Raw genomic sequence first — 16,751 nt, forward strand, 5'->3', positions numbered from 1 at the left:
ATACCCGAAACACGGGGAATTATTCGCGATTTGGTAACACTGCGAGTAACGTGATCGTGACACATACTTTAATCGCATTGTGTACGGTGTCACCACCGTTGCGTAACTTCCCGTGCAACTGAATACACGGAGGTCAGTTACCGAGGTTGCGGTTTGAATTGTGTGACGAATGCGAAACTAGTATTGCGTCGGAGGGTTAGGAAGTGTAAAGTATGATCAAGGGAGGGGGGGGAGAGAAAGAGAGAGAATGAGAGAGAGCGATATATCGATCGTTCAGTCTGGCTGGCACTGTGCAGAAGGCAGCGCTCCTAGCGTACACTCAGGGAAACAATTGGAAGAAACGCAACGCCACGCCTGCATTGTGCGGTGTTTTTTTTTATGCGGTGTTTCGTTGCGCACGTTTAGTGTCTAGTGTCCCTTTGTCACGCAAATAGGAAGTAGAGATGGAAGCCTTTTTAAATAAGAAATACAAACTCGCTTCCTCAGAGAATTTCGACGAATACATGAAGGCACTGGGTAAGTATCAACCGAAAAACATTTGTACCGGTTAGTGGACATTTGAGGATGAATGCATGTGTGCATGTGTTTTCCCCTAGTCATTACAGGCTCATTATGTATGTTTAAACGATACTTAAATAAGAGCATGAGTTTTTTTTAAAAATTGTACATCTCGTGCGTGCACACAAATTCTTCGTGTGCGTAGGTGTACCAAGTGGTTCGCAAGAACTTATTTTCGTGTTTTCATATTTAGTCCGTTCACATTAGAAACCTAATGAAACGTGACTGAGTCAAGTTACATAAAAATGTCGTGCACTGGCTAGGAATCGAACTTACGCCTTTACTAAACGAGAGACCTCAGGAAATTTTTATGTTCGTAATAATTAATCGCATAGAGAAATGTTTCGAATCAATCGATTTAGCGCTAATATTGTATGAATTCGATTGGGTTGGCAGTGAGCGAAGAAATGTTTTCGTCAAGGTAATGTTTTTCGTATTATTGCTAGGAATGGCAAACCTTTTCAACACGTTATATCGAATGAAGTATATCGATACCAATGAAATATCGGCCTGAAATTATCGATATTTTCTAAATAGCGATATATATAATTTTATTCCCTTTTATTTTCTTGTTATAATATTATTTATTTAATATTTATTTAATATTTTTAATATTATATTTTATATTGAGTTCTTGATATATATGAGCTTATATAAAGTAATACCTAATACAAGTTTAGCTCTTTCTAGCAAAAGTAAGTACAACTACTTTTATTATTATTCAGTAATACCTATATTCAAAGGTAATACCTTTTTACATTTGTTTCGGTAGTTTTTTCCACAATTTTTTTTCTTTAAAGTAATTTTTGTGGATTTTTTACGTGAAAAATGTTTTATTTAAATTCGTTTTCATCGGAACTGAATATCGATAACAAAAAATATTGACAAAATGTGAGTATCAAATCGATTTTTGAATCAGATATACTGATATTTCAGATTTAATAATATTTCGTTGCCATACCTAGTTAAAACTTTATTTAAAATTGTAGGATGTAACAACGTTAGGTACATTGACGCAAGTTAGTACGCTATGCGCGCTGCTCTGGCGGCGAATGTGGTAACTAACTGCAAAACGGCAGGAATTGAAACACAGGGAGCGTCGTCAACCTTCAGGGGAAATGGTCGAAACGATTACCAATCTGAATGGTTAAAAAAGTGAAAGTTTAACTAATTGCTGCATGGTTGGGTGCAGTAATGCTTACAGAAACACATACGTACCTTATTGGATATTGTGTTATATTCATAGCGGAAAACTGAAGAGGAACGTTGGAATTTTGTGGATTTAAGATGTAGGCCTTCACTGCTTCTAAAGTATATGCCAAAGTTTATATGTGTATATATGTATATGTATATATGTGTGTATGTATATATATACACACACACACACACATATATATATACATATACATATATATACACACACACACAACTATGTGGAGATTATGTTATCTACTGGCACAGAAATCACATATTCTCCTTAAATTCGTGCTTAGATTCTGTAACTGAGATAGTAAAGGGAAAATCTTTGAAAATAAGCTGTAAATATTCTGAATATTAACTAACAGAAGCCATTAATTTCCATGTTATAACAAACACATTTGAGATAGTAAAGGGAAAATCTTTGAAAATTAGCTGTAAATATTCTGAATATTAAGTAACAAAAGCCACAAATTTCCATGTCGTAATAAACATATTTGTTTAAAGAATATAAACAAAAAATGTATAAAACAATTATTTACTTTCACAGAAGTCAAATCTTGTTTTACATTTTTTTACGTAAGGTCCGTGAACTTGGGGATAAAGTTTTTTCCGTCTATAATCAGTCATTCCACGGAAATATTTTCGAACAGAGTAATTCACTTATACTTTAAGTTTTCAAAATTGCTATTCATAAATGGATTGTTGATGTATTATATTACATACATAAAGATAACAGGCATCAACTGCGTCAAAAACATGCAATGCTTATTTCGTTGGAAACAAAATCCTTCATACGTCCCCATGTCCTAAGTATGTGTATATGTATGTATGTATGTATGTATGTATGTACCTATGTATAATAAGGCTGCCTCATCGCACGCTTTAGAGAGATATGAAAAATTCGCAAATAGGTTAAAAATAGTAACGATATAATTATAGATTATGAAAGTTCTACGGGTGCTGTTATTACGAAAAACGAAGTTGGGATTCAAACAGATATAAATGAAACCATTGGTTGTGATTTTTTTTCTTCCAAATGCTATTGCAGAAGATCAAGCGACAAAATCATTACAAATGATTTTGGCTTATTTATTGACTATTAGAAAGTGGCGATGAGGCTTAAAAAGATTTTCCAGAAAATAAAATAGCTTCTCCTGCACAGGGGTCATTGTTTTAACTCCACCATGTCCTTATGGTGGAAAATTAACAGCTGAAGAAGTGAAAAGTATGTACAGCAATGCCAGTGTTCGAATTCGTGTCGAGAGGTGTATGCAAGATGCAACGAGTTAAAATCTTTAAAGTTTTACATAAACTATAAACTTAACTGCTCACATGTGTTGACGATCTTGTTCATGTTTGTTGTATTTTTAGTAACATTTTTCAGTTTTCTATTATTCAAAAAATACATACGAACAGTTTTCCTCAATTTAAACATTTAGTTTGGTAATGATAAATTAGATAAAAAGAGAAAACAAAGCTAGACGAAAACAGATAAATATAGTTGAAGTACAGTCTGCAATGAATGGCATTTGTTATAATGTTTTTTTTTTATTATTATTAGATATTAAGTGAAACAAGTGTAGGTGCTGAACGTCAACGGAATTTTAATTTCCAGAAGACTATTACTAATTAGTAGGGACTGGAAAAATTCGCGGTTTCAATGACCCCCAGGATGGACTCCACAATCCGCTACATACTCGGGAAAATGCCACTAGTCCATTGGCTACTGACTTGTGAGACCTGTCAACTGCGATGCTTGCCATGCGATACTTTTTTTTTGTTGAAGGTTTCTCACTGGCTCAGAGCCATTCATATAAAATGTGAACCAATTACTGAAGAAATGTGAAGGTACATGTTTTGGGATTCTAGCATATCGCGAAATGAATACGCGAATTTTTCCGGTCTCCACTAATTAGCCTTTTGTTTACGTCTCGCCACAGTCTACAGTAGCCCATTAAATTATATATAAAGGCGCAGGCTGTCAACTTCAATCACGAGGGGAAGATCTCTGCAATGTTTCCAGTTGTCTTGACATAAAAGTGGGCATGATCCTGCGAGTATTAAATGTGTTTCGTGTTGTGTTTGATTTTATCTTTCAATTAATCAAAATAACTCTGTGACGTAAAACAAAATGGCGTTAGAAAGTTATTAAAGTTACTGGAAAAGTCTTGTAATTGATTCATAAGGTATTTTAACGCCTGTTGGTCTATAGATTCACGTGAAAGTGTTTTTTTTTTTTTTTTTTTTTTTTTAAACTTCACAGCGCAATTTAGCGCCGTGTAGAAGAGGAGAAAGTAATTATTGCGGTTAACACTTGACCTCACAGCTTTAAATGAAACTCGGCGTAGATAATATAAAAAAAAATCAATAGGTGTATCTGTCCGCTACTTAGATTAAAAACGAAATTAATTTTGCTGTTCGCGAGAGAATACACTGGTTGTGTAGTTAGCTTCAGTCAGGGATGTATCTGTGTAGGTGAGGCTGGATGAAAAGTGCAAAGCTCGTTGGTGCTTCTAGCGCCGTGGCTCATTTCGGTTAAATTGAAAAGAAAGTAAATAGAAAGTGCACAATTTTAAGCAACGCTGTGTCAAAATTTCAAAGCAATCGGTGAAGAACTTTCGGAGATTTAAGATTTCGAATGAAGGAACATTTTTTTTTTATACAGACTGTCAGTATCAGATGATAAACTTAAACGTGTAAAATTTTTAAAATAGCTGAAAATTGAGTGGGAAAATTTTGTAAATGCCGAAAAAGTATTTTTTCCGTTTGTTGGTACATAATTTTCATTGCTTGTTTCTCACTGGACGCAGCTTTGAAATCAAAGAAGGCCTGAGTTATTTTTGGATGAGTTATTTTTTTCATCCAAAACATAACAATATTAATGTAGTATGATGTGTTAATAATGTAAATGAAAATAAAAATGTATTAGTATATGGGTTTTTCCGAATTAATTACGGGAGAAAAATGTATGCCTGACCCTCATCACTGGTTGTCTTTGAAATGTTAAAATGATCTGTCAATCCAGGAATGTATTAGTGTCAGCGAGGCAGAATAAGTGCGATGCCCGCTGGTGCTTCTATTGCTGTATCGCCACTTAGCTAAAGGCTCTGAACTAACGCCCAGTCTTCTCGTCGCGCATGGGGCAACCGTGAGACTTTGAGAGGCGACTGTATCATTTTTATATCATACAATTGAAGATCTAATGCACGTACCTATGGCGGGTTTTAAGAATTTGTACCGAGAAATTTATATCTAAATATTATTCGGAAATTGCCCGTTTTCACCCTTCAAACAAATTCAATTTGTAAATGAAACCAGGGGGTGGGGGGGGGGGGGGGGGGGGGAACTAATACTGCGACCTTAGCATATTTTGAAAATTAATTTTCCTAAATGGGTAACTGACGGAAATCTTGAGCAGTTTTTCGATTGTGTTGACCATCTTACAGCCTTGCACAACTTGAAGTAGGTTGGCTTCTGGGTTGTAGCCGTGTCCTTGGCAAATAATTCACAGACGTTTCGGTCGACATTGCAGTCGCCATCATCAGGGAGCAGCTACCTACTGTACTATCTCAGTAGGTAAATGCTCCCTGACGATGGTGACTGCAATGCCGACCGAAACGTCGGTGAATTATTTGCCAAGGACGCGGCTACAACCCAGAAGCCAAGCTACTTCAGACAATGGCCGTGAAAACCGTCGAACCTTGCACAACTTGTGTGTGTACAGGTAGGCGGGGCCATTTACCGATACCTAGAGACCGGACAAATTCGCGAATTCATTTCGCGATAGGCTAAAATACAAACCTTTATAACCCAGTGCTGCCTCTGCTATTGGCTCACAACTCACCTGGATGACTCTGGGCCAATGAGAAACACCCAACCAAAGTTTAATCAAATCACAGGCCGCTACGCTGGAATGTCTCACAAGACAGCAGCCAATGAGTGGGTGGCATTTGACCGAGTGTACCTAGAACTATGGAGTTCATCCTACAGGTCATTTAACCCGCGAATTTTTCCGGTCCCTACCAATTAGAGACCGGAAAAATTCGCGAATTCATTTCGCGATAGGCTAAAATACAAATATTTATACCTCAGAGCTGCCTCTGCTATTGGCTCACAACTCACCTGGATGACTCTGGGCCAATGAGAAACACCCAACCAAAGCTTTATCGAATCACAGGCTGCTACGCTGGAACGTCTCACAAGACAGCAGCCAAATAGTGGGTGGCATTTGACCGAGTGTACCTAGAACTATGGAGTTCATCCTACAGGTCATTGAACCCGCGAATTTTTCCGGTCCCTACGGCAATACCTCGATCGCTGACACTTCGTGCTCATGTTGCGAGGGTCGTGGGTTCAATGGCATCGCCCTTGGCATGACTCAGGAGTTGTGAGAACCAAGAGGTCAGGGGCCTATATACCATTTGTATTGGGGTCCCGTCATCTGAACCCTCTGTGCATAACCGCGCTACTTAAAACCTATCAAATAAACGATAGCCCAGTGTGTGCCTTAAAGACTGTTACACCTCATTTTCCCCCCAGATCTCGCCCAAAATATTCTTTGCCCTAAAATCGGTTGCCCTAAACGTATTTTTTTAAATTGCATTGGTCCAGAATATTGTTTACCCCAAATGCCTTTAGTCCTAAAGGCCTTTTCCCTAAACGTTTGTCCTAAACGCATTTGCCCTAAAGGCATCTTCCCTAAATGTTGTTTGCTCTGTAGGAGTTTGCCCTAAACATCGTTGGCCCCCAAATTAACATTCAGCCCATCATGTTTATGAGCTATAGGTTTTGTATTCTTATTTACTGTAGGATGTTTAACAGGTATCGTTTTATCTAATTCGTCTATTGATATTACCCTTCACGACACTTATTATACATAGTAGCTCATTTCCATTATGTATTGTCTATAGCAACAGTATTTGCTATTACAGCAGGTTTCATCCAGTGATTCCCACTACTTAACAGGATTATCTGGAAAACCAATATGATTACAAAATTCAATTTATCACAACATTTATCGGAGTAAACTTGTTTGTTCCAAAATGTTCCGTTTCACATTTGAAAAATAAAAACTGACTCCAGTCGAACTCCAAAGGAAGGCCATTCATGAAAAAGACCTATAATTACGACTGAAATAAATAAAAACCCTCCAGACCTTCGATTTTTGACTTCAAATGAAGAGGCAAACAAAGTTGAATATTTTTTGTAAAGGCGGTATGTCGATCTTTAATAGTTTGGTTGGGCTCTTGTGTTTTCAAATAAGGGTCACCAGGTACTCCAGATCTTCGATTATCCTAGTTGTTATAGTTTTCCCTTTATGTGGCCATTAAACCATAACTCTGCACCAAATTTCAGCTCTCCGAGTTTATGGGAAGTACTAGTTCAATTCTGATGATCGTGAGTGAGTGAGTGAGTGAGTGAGTGAGTGAGTGAGTGAGTGTCATAAATGCGAAATTTTGCTTTCGCTTAGCTTCGGAACTAAATGACCTGCCTTGAAATTTTATTTTAAGTATGTGATTTTATAGCTTACTGGATGACGAAAATTTCTGCGTTCTGGTCTTATCCAGAGGTTCTCAAATAGGGGCCTGAACATGGTTCCAGTAAAGGATGGTACGGCAGTGTTTGCTTCGCGCTCGACTTGGCGGGGGCACTGCCGTGCCCCCCGATTGATGTTATTTATTCGTTGATTTATTTCCGATAAAATTATAGTGGATATTATAGGTAATGGCAATGCGATTTCAGTATTAAAAAAATGAGGATTAGCTGCGATTAGAAAGAATTTCAGTGTTTATTCTGGATGACTTGATGTAAGTTTTTGGACATACGCCATTGTTAAGAACTTTTTCTGTTGAAGAAACACAAAAAATAAATAAAAATACCCAAAAAAGACAAAAAAAACACAAAATTAAGCAAAAAAATTGCTGTTGTCAACAAGGATATAAACACCACAAAATATTCCGTAACAGGAATATGGTCAACAAACAAAGGAAAACAAAGAAAAATGTACTAAGAGAACGAAAAAAACCCACAAATGATGTTTTTTTTTTAGTTCTCTTAGTACATTTTTCTATGCTTTCCTTTGTTTGTTGACCATATTCCTGTTACGGAATATTTTGTGGTGTTTATATCCTTGTTGACAACAGCAATTTTTTTGCTTAATTTTGTGTTTTTTTGGGTATTTTTTTTATTTTTTATTTTTTCTTCAACAGAAAAAGTTCTTAGCAATGGCGTATGTCCAAAAACTTACATCGAGTCATGCACTCCCAATTGCACAAATCTTTCAAAGATAACATTTGTTCCGGGATGTCGTCCGGGGGGTGGTGGTTCCGTCCAGGTGTCGGCTTCATCACGCGCAAGATCGGCAACACCACCAGCCCCACCATCGAGCTGAGTCGGTCCGGGGACGAGTACACCCTGCTGACCTCGTCCACGTTCAAGAACACGTCCATCAGCTTCCGACCGGGCGAGGAGTTCGAGGAGGACACGGTGGACGGCCGCAAGGTCAAGTCCCGGGTGGACATCGAGGACAACAGGCTGACCCACGTCCAGAAAGGCGAGAAGGACACCACCATCGTCCGAGAGTTCTTCGCGGACGAGGTCAAAGCTGTAAGCGTTCTGGTCGATTTAAAAAAAAAAAAAAATTTGGTTGTCTGTAAAGTCGGCAGGGCCGGTGCAAGGTAAATTGGCGCCCTAGGCGAAAAAATCTTAATTGCCCCCCCCCCCCCTCCTCCCCTTCCCCGGGCGCAAACCCCAAAAAAATTTTCCTTGCCTCAAAATACATCACGTAAGCCCAAGATTTTGTCAACAATCAAATGTAAGCAGGCTTGTGTATTTTTTTTTTTTTTTTACTTATTACAAATCATAAACAGGTCACCGTGGACTTTAAAATAATTACTTTTATATCAATATAAACATTACAAACTGTTACAAAAATCCATTTTCATCTAGTTTCAATAATCGTTAAACATATTGTATCAGCTGTTTATGTGTCGCGCTGCGCCGCCCCCAGCTACTTGGCGCCCTGGGCGATCGCCTGGTTCGCCTATATGGACGCGCCGGCCCTGAAAGTCGGGTTTACGGACGATAGTTTAACGTGACAACGTCGTAACAAAACATTGATGAAATGATTGCATACTTTCATGAATAAAATTGAATCATTTTTTATTGAATTATAGCTGTTTTGTATGGATACAAAGAAGGGGTGAAATGAAAATCTACAATTTGATTGATAAATTTACTTTTATTTGCACTCATTAATTCAAATATGTTTATTACTTTAACGAACAGATTATTTTAACTATAACTTTTATATACATGTTCGCTATTTAACTTCTTCCAATCTGTGTTATTTTGTTAAGGATAGGACGATGATAGGAAAATTAGGAAACGAATGGGAGTGTTTCAAGTTTAATGTGCCTCGAAAAAGTCAACTCGATGGTTGTTCCAATCGAGTGGAAGAGAGATAGATGCGGCGCAAGCGTACAATGAGCGTAACGGGACACAGCGTAACGGGACAATGTGCGTTACGGGAATCGTTTTCGTGCGTGCAGTCGGCGTTCATCGATTTATTAGACGTTGTCACGTCCAAAAAAAATTATTTCTAAATTTTTAGTTGCTGCGTATTTGTAAAACTTTTTGACGTGATAACGTCTTATAAATCGATGAACGCCGCGGCTGCACGCACGAAAAATAATAACTCATTGTCACGTTCCGCCTGAGCCGAGCGTGCAAGAACCGGCCAACCACCGTGCGAGGAATTCTATAATATTAAACAGGTTAAGGCGGGCTTTGTAACTAATTGTTCGTGATTATATTTAAATTAATTATTTAAATTAAATTTACAAAAACCTGTAATAATATTTGAAAATTAAAATGTATGCAATTTTTCATCAATGTTTTCTTATGACGTTATCACGTTAAATTATCGTCCGTAAACCGACTTTACAGACAAACCCCCCCCCCCTCCTTTTTTTTTGCAAGGTTACGACACGTCAGGAATGTCACCAGTTATGGTGCAGGAAGCCACGAAACTTTAATTTCCAGCACTCTTTTAATAACTTCCTTTTTTTTACGCCTCTTACCAGTTTATAGTCGCATCTTAACTATAAATAGTTAGCAAATGTCCACTTAAATCACGTGGAAATCATCTGTGAATAGGCTTTACATTACTAACATAAAACAAGGGTCAGTTACTCACAAATATCAGATCCATTTCGTATTATGTTTAAACTTTTGTTTTTATTATATATGTTACGGGTAATGCTATAAGAATAAATAAACATAGGTACACCCGGTTTAACTTGGCATTATCCAAGTTTGTTGGGTGAAGTCCAAATAATCACTAAAATCAATTTGAATCCAGCGTTTACCCGTTTACACACATGCATACCCAACGCTGACTGGGTAATGTTAGAAAAACCAAATGATTGGTAACTTTAGTTTTAATGTAAATGAACTCAACGACCAATAAAACATACATACATTAACTAAACATAAAGTATTTTGAATGAGAAAATTCGTAATTAAATGTAATCAAAATCATAATTATGACAACAGTTCGCAAAATTGCAGTTTCATTAAATAGTACTTGCGTTGTTATTAATAACAAAGAAATTGTTATTTATTTGAGTAAGACAAACTGCCGTGACACTCAGAATTGCAAAATTTTCCTGCAGCCTTGCACTTAAACTTCTTTGTAGCATATTTAGCTTTATAATCACACCTTTTATAGCCTGGACCTCCTGCAAGCGATCGTTCATTTGCAAGTTGTAAACTTTTTTTTTTTTTCGGGTGATACATTTTCAATATTAATCAATTTATCCTGACGAACAGAAAACTAGTTACTTGAGATCGTTTCCTCGATAGTGCCATGTTCGTTAATGTTAATTGTAAATACTGGTTGTTAAAGCAAAGACAGACAATAACTCTTGAAACTCACGGAACGCAATACCTGGTCTTTGTTCGGCCACCGTTACGTCACACTGAGTGCCTGTGAAAAAAAAAGGGGGGGGGGGGGGGGGGGGGAGAAACTGTCGGCGCCCGCGCGTTTTGCGTCACGTGCTTAGAAATGACGCAACACCTAACCTTACCCAGTCATCGTTGGGTAGACCTAGGTGTGCACGGGTAAACGCCGAATTCAAATTTATTAGAGTGATTATTCAGACTTTACCCAACAAAACTTGGATAATGCCAAGTTAACCCGAGTAAACCTTGGTTTACTTTTCATTCTAGCATTACCCATTATATATATATATATATACATACATACATATATATACACATACATATAATAATAAAATATAACAAAAAGTAAAAAAAAAATCAGAAGGTCCTGAAAAGGTCACAAAATTGGTTAAGTGGGTATTTATAGGCATAGTTTGGTAAAAAAAAAAAAAACCTACCAATTTTACATCTGCAGCAACGTTTTGTTGTTTTGTAGGTATGAGGTTATGCTTTACATTTCATTGTGCATGCAAGTTTTTGTACTTTTTTACACTAATTGTATGACAGAAATGGCAGGTTTTTTATTTCTCGCCGGCCATTGTGTACTTTTTGTCATCTTGCTTTTGCAGTTCATTGCTTATTATGCTCCATCTTGAATGTTGTCTACGTGATGACGAGATGACAACTAAGCTTCAACGAAATGTGAATTGGTGGGGGGAGTAACACGAGAAAATTTAAACTCACAAGCTTTTTTTTTTTTTTTTTTTTTCAGTTTTGAAGCTGATTTCCACTTTTTATTCAACCTATAATTTTTTTAGGCCCAGGGTATTATTTTTGTAGAAAAAAAGCAATGCTGATGGTGTTGGAGACGGCTGGGGTTAGTGAGTCAGTAAGACAGGAATTCATAAATGAAGTTAAAATTAAATTGGGCATAGAAGCAGCGACAAAATTATTATAGTGGTGCTGGAAATGGAATTTGGCTACCTAGAGAAAACCTACTCATTGTCACAACCACCGTATGCTCCTTACTTATCTAAAATAATAATTATCATCAGAGTTTTAGGGGCTACTTTCATTCTCAGTAGAAGAAGACCTTTTTGCCAATGAGAAAAAAAGAACTTAAATATTTTATCAATGCTTCTCTTTTGTCATGCTTAAAGTTCGTAATTATTAAATTTTTACACGTTGCTCGTGCTTTGGAAGTGTAATAAAAGCAACTAGAATAGTAACTATGCTGCCTAACTGTAACTGTTTGATAATTCAATAAATGCATTTACAGTCTCCTTTCGATACTGCTTGAAATAAAGCTTCTATGATGAATGTTTTGGTTTGTCATGGCTAGAGACCCGAAAATTTCCGGTTCATTTCGTGTTATGCTAAAATTCAAATAATCATACCTTAGTGCTGCTTCTGTCATTGGTTCACTGTTAATCTGGAGGACTGAGGGCCAATTAGAGACCCTCACTCATAGATGTGTCGAATCACAGGCCACCCAGTCGAGATAACTCACAAGTCAGCAGCCAATGAACAGTTGGCATTTGCCCGATTGTGTAGAGGATATTGGAGTCTATCCTGGAGGTCATTGAACCTGCGAATTTTCCGGGTCTCTAGTCATGGATAGGAATTAGCTTTGGCTACTTGTTGAAATCAACACTTGTGAACTGGTGTGATTATAATGACAGTTGTAGTCACCCTCGTAAAATTTTAAGTTATTTCCTCGTGGCTCTTACACACTAGAGCCTGTTAGTAAATATGTGGTTGCAACAAGGTAAAGATTTGATATTGATCTTGAAATGCTAAAAATTGGGACAAATAGTTCAAAATAAGAATTATAGCAAAACAAGGAAAAATTCAAGATGGCAAAGCCAATTCTCCCTTAAATTAAAACAGTGAGCTATGCAAATTATTTGTTGTACTTATGATTCTGTTTGAGTCAGGGGGAAGATATAACCATTAAAACATATCTATTTTCACATATGTAAGTATATGTAGATATAAAACCTAAATAATAATATCTGTCACTAATTATATCTCATGTGTGTCATTTTTCCTGGTTAAAAAATACTCATTAACTTAGAAGTATTATATTCGTCAAAATATACCTAACCTTCCATAAAAGCTAGAAAATTAAAAGAAAGGGTGAGGGATCCGTAACTGATATGTTGAATCACCTTTAATGTAAACCTTTTGGAATTTCTGCTTAAAGTGTACGTTCAATAGGTACATCTCTACCATATGGTAAAAACTTTACCATCAAACTGGTTATTAATTGCATAATTTGATCACATGGAACAGTCAAATTGAAACGAAAATAAAAATTGTAATTTCAGATCAAATCTTATTGTACAGTTTATAAACTAAACTAAACAAAAAAAAATACATTGGCCACTCATATGCATAGCATGATCAATATAACTACAATATAACTATACGACTGAATTCACAATTTAAAAATTAACAATAACAATAACAGTAGATTGTGTGCACAGTATTTGACCGCCATGTTTTCGAACCTACTGGTTCACTACATACAGAACGGTCATATGCATGGGAGGGAAATTTTATTTATGTTAACGGAACGCATGGCGAAACAGCCACTAAGAGCAGCTTAAGATGCCATTTTGGTGGCGGTTGGGAGCTGTTTATATTTATCACATGGTGGTAGGAATTGTTGAGATGTATATATTTGCTCAGTTAATCCTTATTTTAAAAACTGTCATCATGACTATTTAGATGAGTGATGAATGTATATAAAATACAAATATGTATATAAAATACAATTTGTTTTTCTTTAAATGTTTTCTTAAAATTACTCTATCATAACACAATAAAATATATGATTTGAAAATAGTGTTTTCAAACTGCTGGTCAGATCTCGCCTGAAAATTATACTTAAAATAAATTTTTTACTAAGACTAACAAAAGAGGTTAATTTCATTGCAAAATTTCTTTGGCAAAAATTAACACATAATAATTCAATTGTGACCCGTTTTCGCAAAGGGCTGCTATGCACTCACTCAGGGGGTGGTCACATATGCATAATTACATTGTAAGTGAGTGAAGTTGTTTTTTTTATTTAGCTAATTGTTTCACCATATTGGTTATGTGCCCAAAACATTTGCTGAAGAGTAGTTTTTGCATTGTGAAAACAGTAAAAAAAAAAAAAAAAAAAACTGATTTTAATGACGGAGATTCTAATTCATACTTACAAAACAACATTTGAAGTTATCAAGGCACAATATTCGCTATCTTTTGTGCAGAACAAGATGGTGATGGTGAGGTTAAAATATGACTTTAACTAGTTCACATCATGCTGTCTCCTGACAATTCCTAACTCCATGCACTCATTTATGTTTTTAACTGTGGAAATAGTTTTTTTTTACTTGATACCAACTTGACAGATGGTAAACTTTGCTGTGTTTTTGTCAACTTGTATGGAGTTACACTGAATTTTTTTTACGGGAATATATATATATTTTACTTATGCACACACAATTACTAATACACTGTGTTTCTGTATTCTTCCAGACCATGACGATTGACGACATTGTCTGTACCCGCGTTTACAAGCTTGTGGAATAAAATGACTTCCTTTGAAGAACGTACACTGATTGTCACTGAAGATTTTGATTGTGTAATGTAAAGGTGTGCGTAAGGGCTGTATTATTTGTTTTTCAGTTTTTATAGACTCCTAAATTGCTATGTCCTGAAAATCTATTTTTAAGATTTAGTAGCTTAGTAAATATGAAACTTAAAGAGGGAGACTGAAAGACACCATGTTGAATTTAACATATTTGAGTCTATTTTTTTTTGTAGTTAATTATTGAATATTTGGCTTGTTAAAACATATTATTTATATTATATTAATGGTATTTATCAGTGAAATTGACAATGATTTGCTGCAGCACGTAGTAAAGTAATTGGGGGGGTTCAAAATATAATTTATTTTGAACAATGACTACAACAAATTGTGAAAATATTAAATATTGAGAATATTCACTCTTTTACTGTCTCAAAAAAACTATTTATGTGTTTTCTCTGCCTTAGCTAAGACAGATTTTTAATGATAAAATAAGCCAACAACTTCTATTATCTGATAAAACATATTTAATTTTTGAATTAAAACCCAAGCTATGTTTATTAAAATAATAATGAAACTCAAGTTAACTTGAAAAAGTATTTTATATCAAGGAATATGTACTGGTCAAAGATTTTGTGCTTCTTTCCATCCATACCATAAATTTTATTTTTATTTCTACAAAATATTTTGTTGGAATAATTTTGTAAGATGTTTGGTAACTCAAAATTATTTATTGATGATTACAAAATAATTTATAAATACGAATTTGCTACCCAAAACAAGATGTGTTAAATTTTTTTGTAATATTGCTTTAATTTTTAAACAGTTTTAGGTTTGGTTGCATTTTTTTAGTGTAAATTTTAGTTTTTATAAAAAGCTGGTAGTTGCATAGTAAATCAATTATTGTAAAATGTGCTTGAATATTTTTTTTATATTTCAAATTTAATTTTTTGTTTACTCCACAAATTTTTACATTGACTTTTGCAATAATTGTGCATCCACAAAAAAAACACAGTAATACTGGGAAAGTTCATCCTAATTGTTGGTAATTCCACACCCCCTACGAATATATATTTTTCAGTATGGTTGCTGTCAAATGGAAAATAGGACAAAGTCATCTTAGCATAGTTATGAAGCAATATTTTACCTATTGTACAGGTTGCCAAAGACTGTGTGGACCAAGTTTTGAAAATTCTATTCATCACTGCCATGGTTCAAAAAATTTATTCTGTATGACACTACATTACAATACAAATTTGTGTAGAAGTTAAAATAATTTAGCAATAGTGGTTTTGGCGAATAGTATTCAAGAAAATGTTTTGTGACCATACAACTATTATTGCATAGCGAGTGCTAGATGAAATGACTGCACATACTTGTATGTTAAGATTTAAGAGATGATAAAAAAAAAGGACATTACTCATGTCATAAACATCCGCACATATAAATATTGTTTCATAATGTAAAGAGAACACTATCTCTACACTAATGCCCCACTTGGGACTCCAATCTGTTACAGAATTTTGGCTCTAACTCTGTACAATAAATAGTGTACAGGATGTGTCTGATATGTCAAGAATGAAGGCACTTAACTCTGTGTGTCTCGAATATGTAGTTTTGTTTGAGCTACTTTTTGGCTTCTAATATTAGTTTAAAATAATTATTGTTATAATCAACTTGTTTGATAGTGTGAATATAACTTGTCTTATAATAAAGCAACACTTTTTGCCTATTAATTTTTTTTTATTGTCGCTGATTCTGGAAACTATTTGTAAGCTCTAATAACACTGAACATATCTAAACTGAGGTGTTATTAGGCCCCTATATACATATACATTACTAGAAGCTGTGTGAGCCCTAAGAAACAGCCTAGAAAATTATCAGTTCCAACATAGAACAAAAATACTTTCACTTCACTTCTTTGACTAAATTTCATATGCCATGTTGATTTTTTCATTCTCTTCATTTCTACGCCATTAGTTAAGGACTATTTCTGTAAATTTAACACAATACTTCTCTTGCATTTGTCATGCTGTCATAAATATGTTAAACTGATATTTACTAAACTTTATATAAAGGGTGTAAAAAGTCACACAAGTGGTAATAATTACAAACCTTTGCTGCACGCTAACATACATTACAAGCTTGCTGCGAGCTAACCAGTGGCGTCTCGTCAGGGCAAGCAAGGCAAGCAGTGCTTGTCCAGGCAGTATCCAGACATTGTATTTTTTAAATAAATATTTTATTCAGAATAGTATTTTACTTTGGCTCGTGCAGTTAGGTGTATGTATTTTTTACACTATCTTCTTGGGACCCAATACTGTACTATAAGAAAAGAAGTCGTTGACACACAAAACATGCTGTTTTAGAAGCGGGAAGCAGGAAGGCTGCAGTTTCCTTTCGGAAGGTGGGTGGCATGGTACAAAGGTTCGATGAGGGGATTGGCCGAAACAGACGGTGGAATTCTTCC

The 16,751-nt window shown here is 35.5% G+C and overlaps 1 protein-coding gene across 1 annotated transcript; it reads left to right on the top strand.

Annotated features, from left to right (window-relative positions):
• The first annotated feature begins 115 nt into the window (after nt 1-115).
• On the top strand, nt 116-16,013 carry LOC134538246 (fatty acid-binding protein). Its single transcript, XM_063379397.1, has 3 exons — nt 116-516; nt 8,093-8,364; nt 14,230-16,013. The coding sequence occupies exons 1-3, from the start codon at nt 444-446 to the stop codon at nt 14,281-14,283; spliced, it is 399 nt and encodes a 132-aa protein (XP_063235467.1). The 5' UTR covers nt 116-443; the 3' UTR covers nt 14,284-16,013.
• The last annotated feature ends 738 nt before the right edge of the window (nt 16,014-16,751 follow it).

The sequence above is a fragment of the Bacillus rossius genome, chromosome 13 (genome assembly GCF_032445375.1).
Source record: "Bacillus rossius redtenbacheri isolate Brsri chromosome 13, Brsri_v3, whole genome shotgun sequence".
NCBI classification, from domain to species: domain Eukaryota; kingdom Metazoa; phylum Arthropoda; class Insecta; order Phasmatodea; family Bacillidae; genus Bacillus; species Bacillus rossius.

Coding starts and splice junctions, on each gene's coding strand:
- LOC134538246 (XM_063379397.1), top strand. CDS start 444: ATGGAAGCCTTTTTAAATAAGAAATACAAACTCGCTTCCTCAGAGAAT. Junction 517..8,092: donor CGAATACATGAAGGCACTGG/GTAAGTATCAAC, acceptor GGTTCCGTCCAG/GTGTCGGCTTCATCACGCGC. Junction 8,365..14,229: donor TCGCGGACGAGGTCAAAGCT/GTAAGCGTTCTG, acceptor GTATTCTTCCAG/ACCATGACGATTGACGACAT.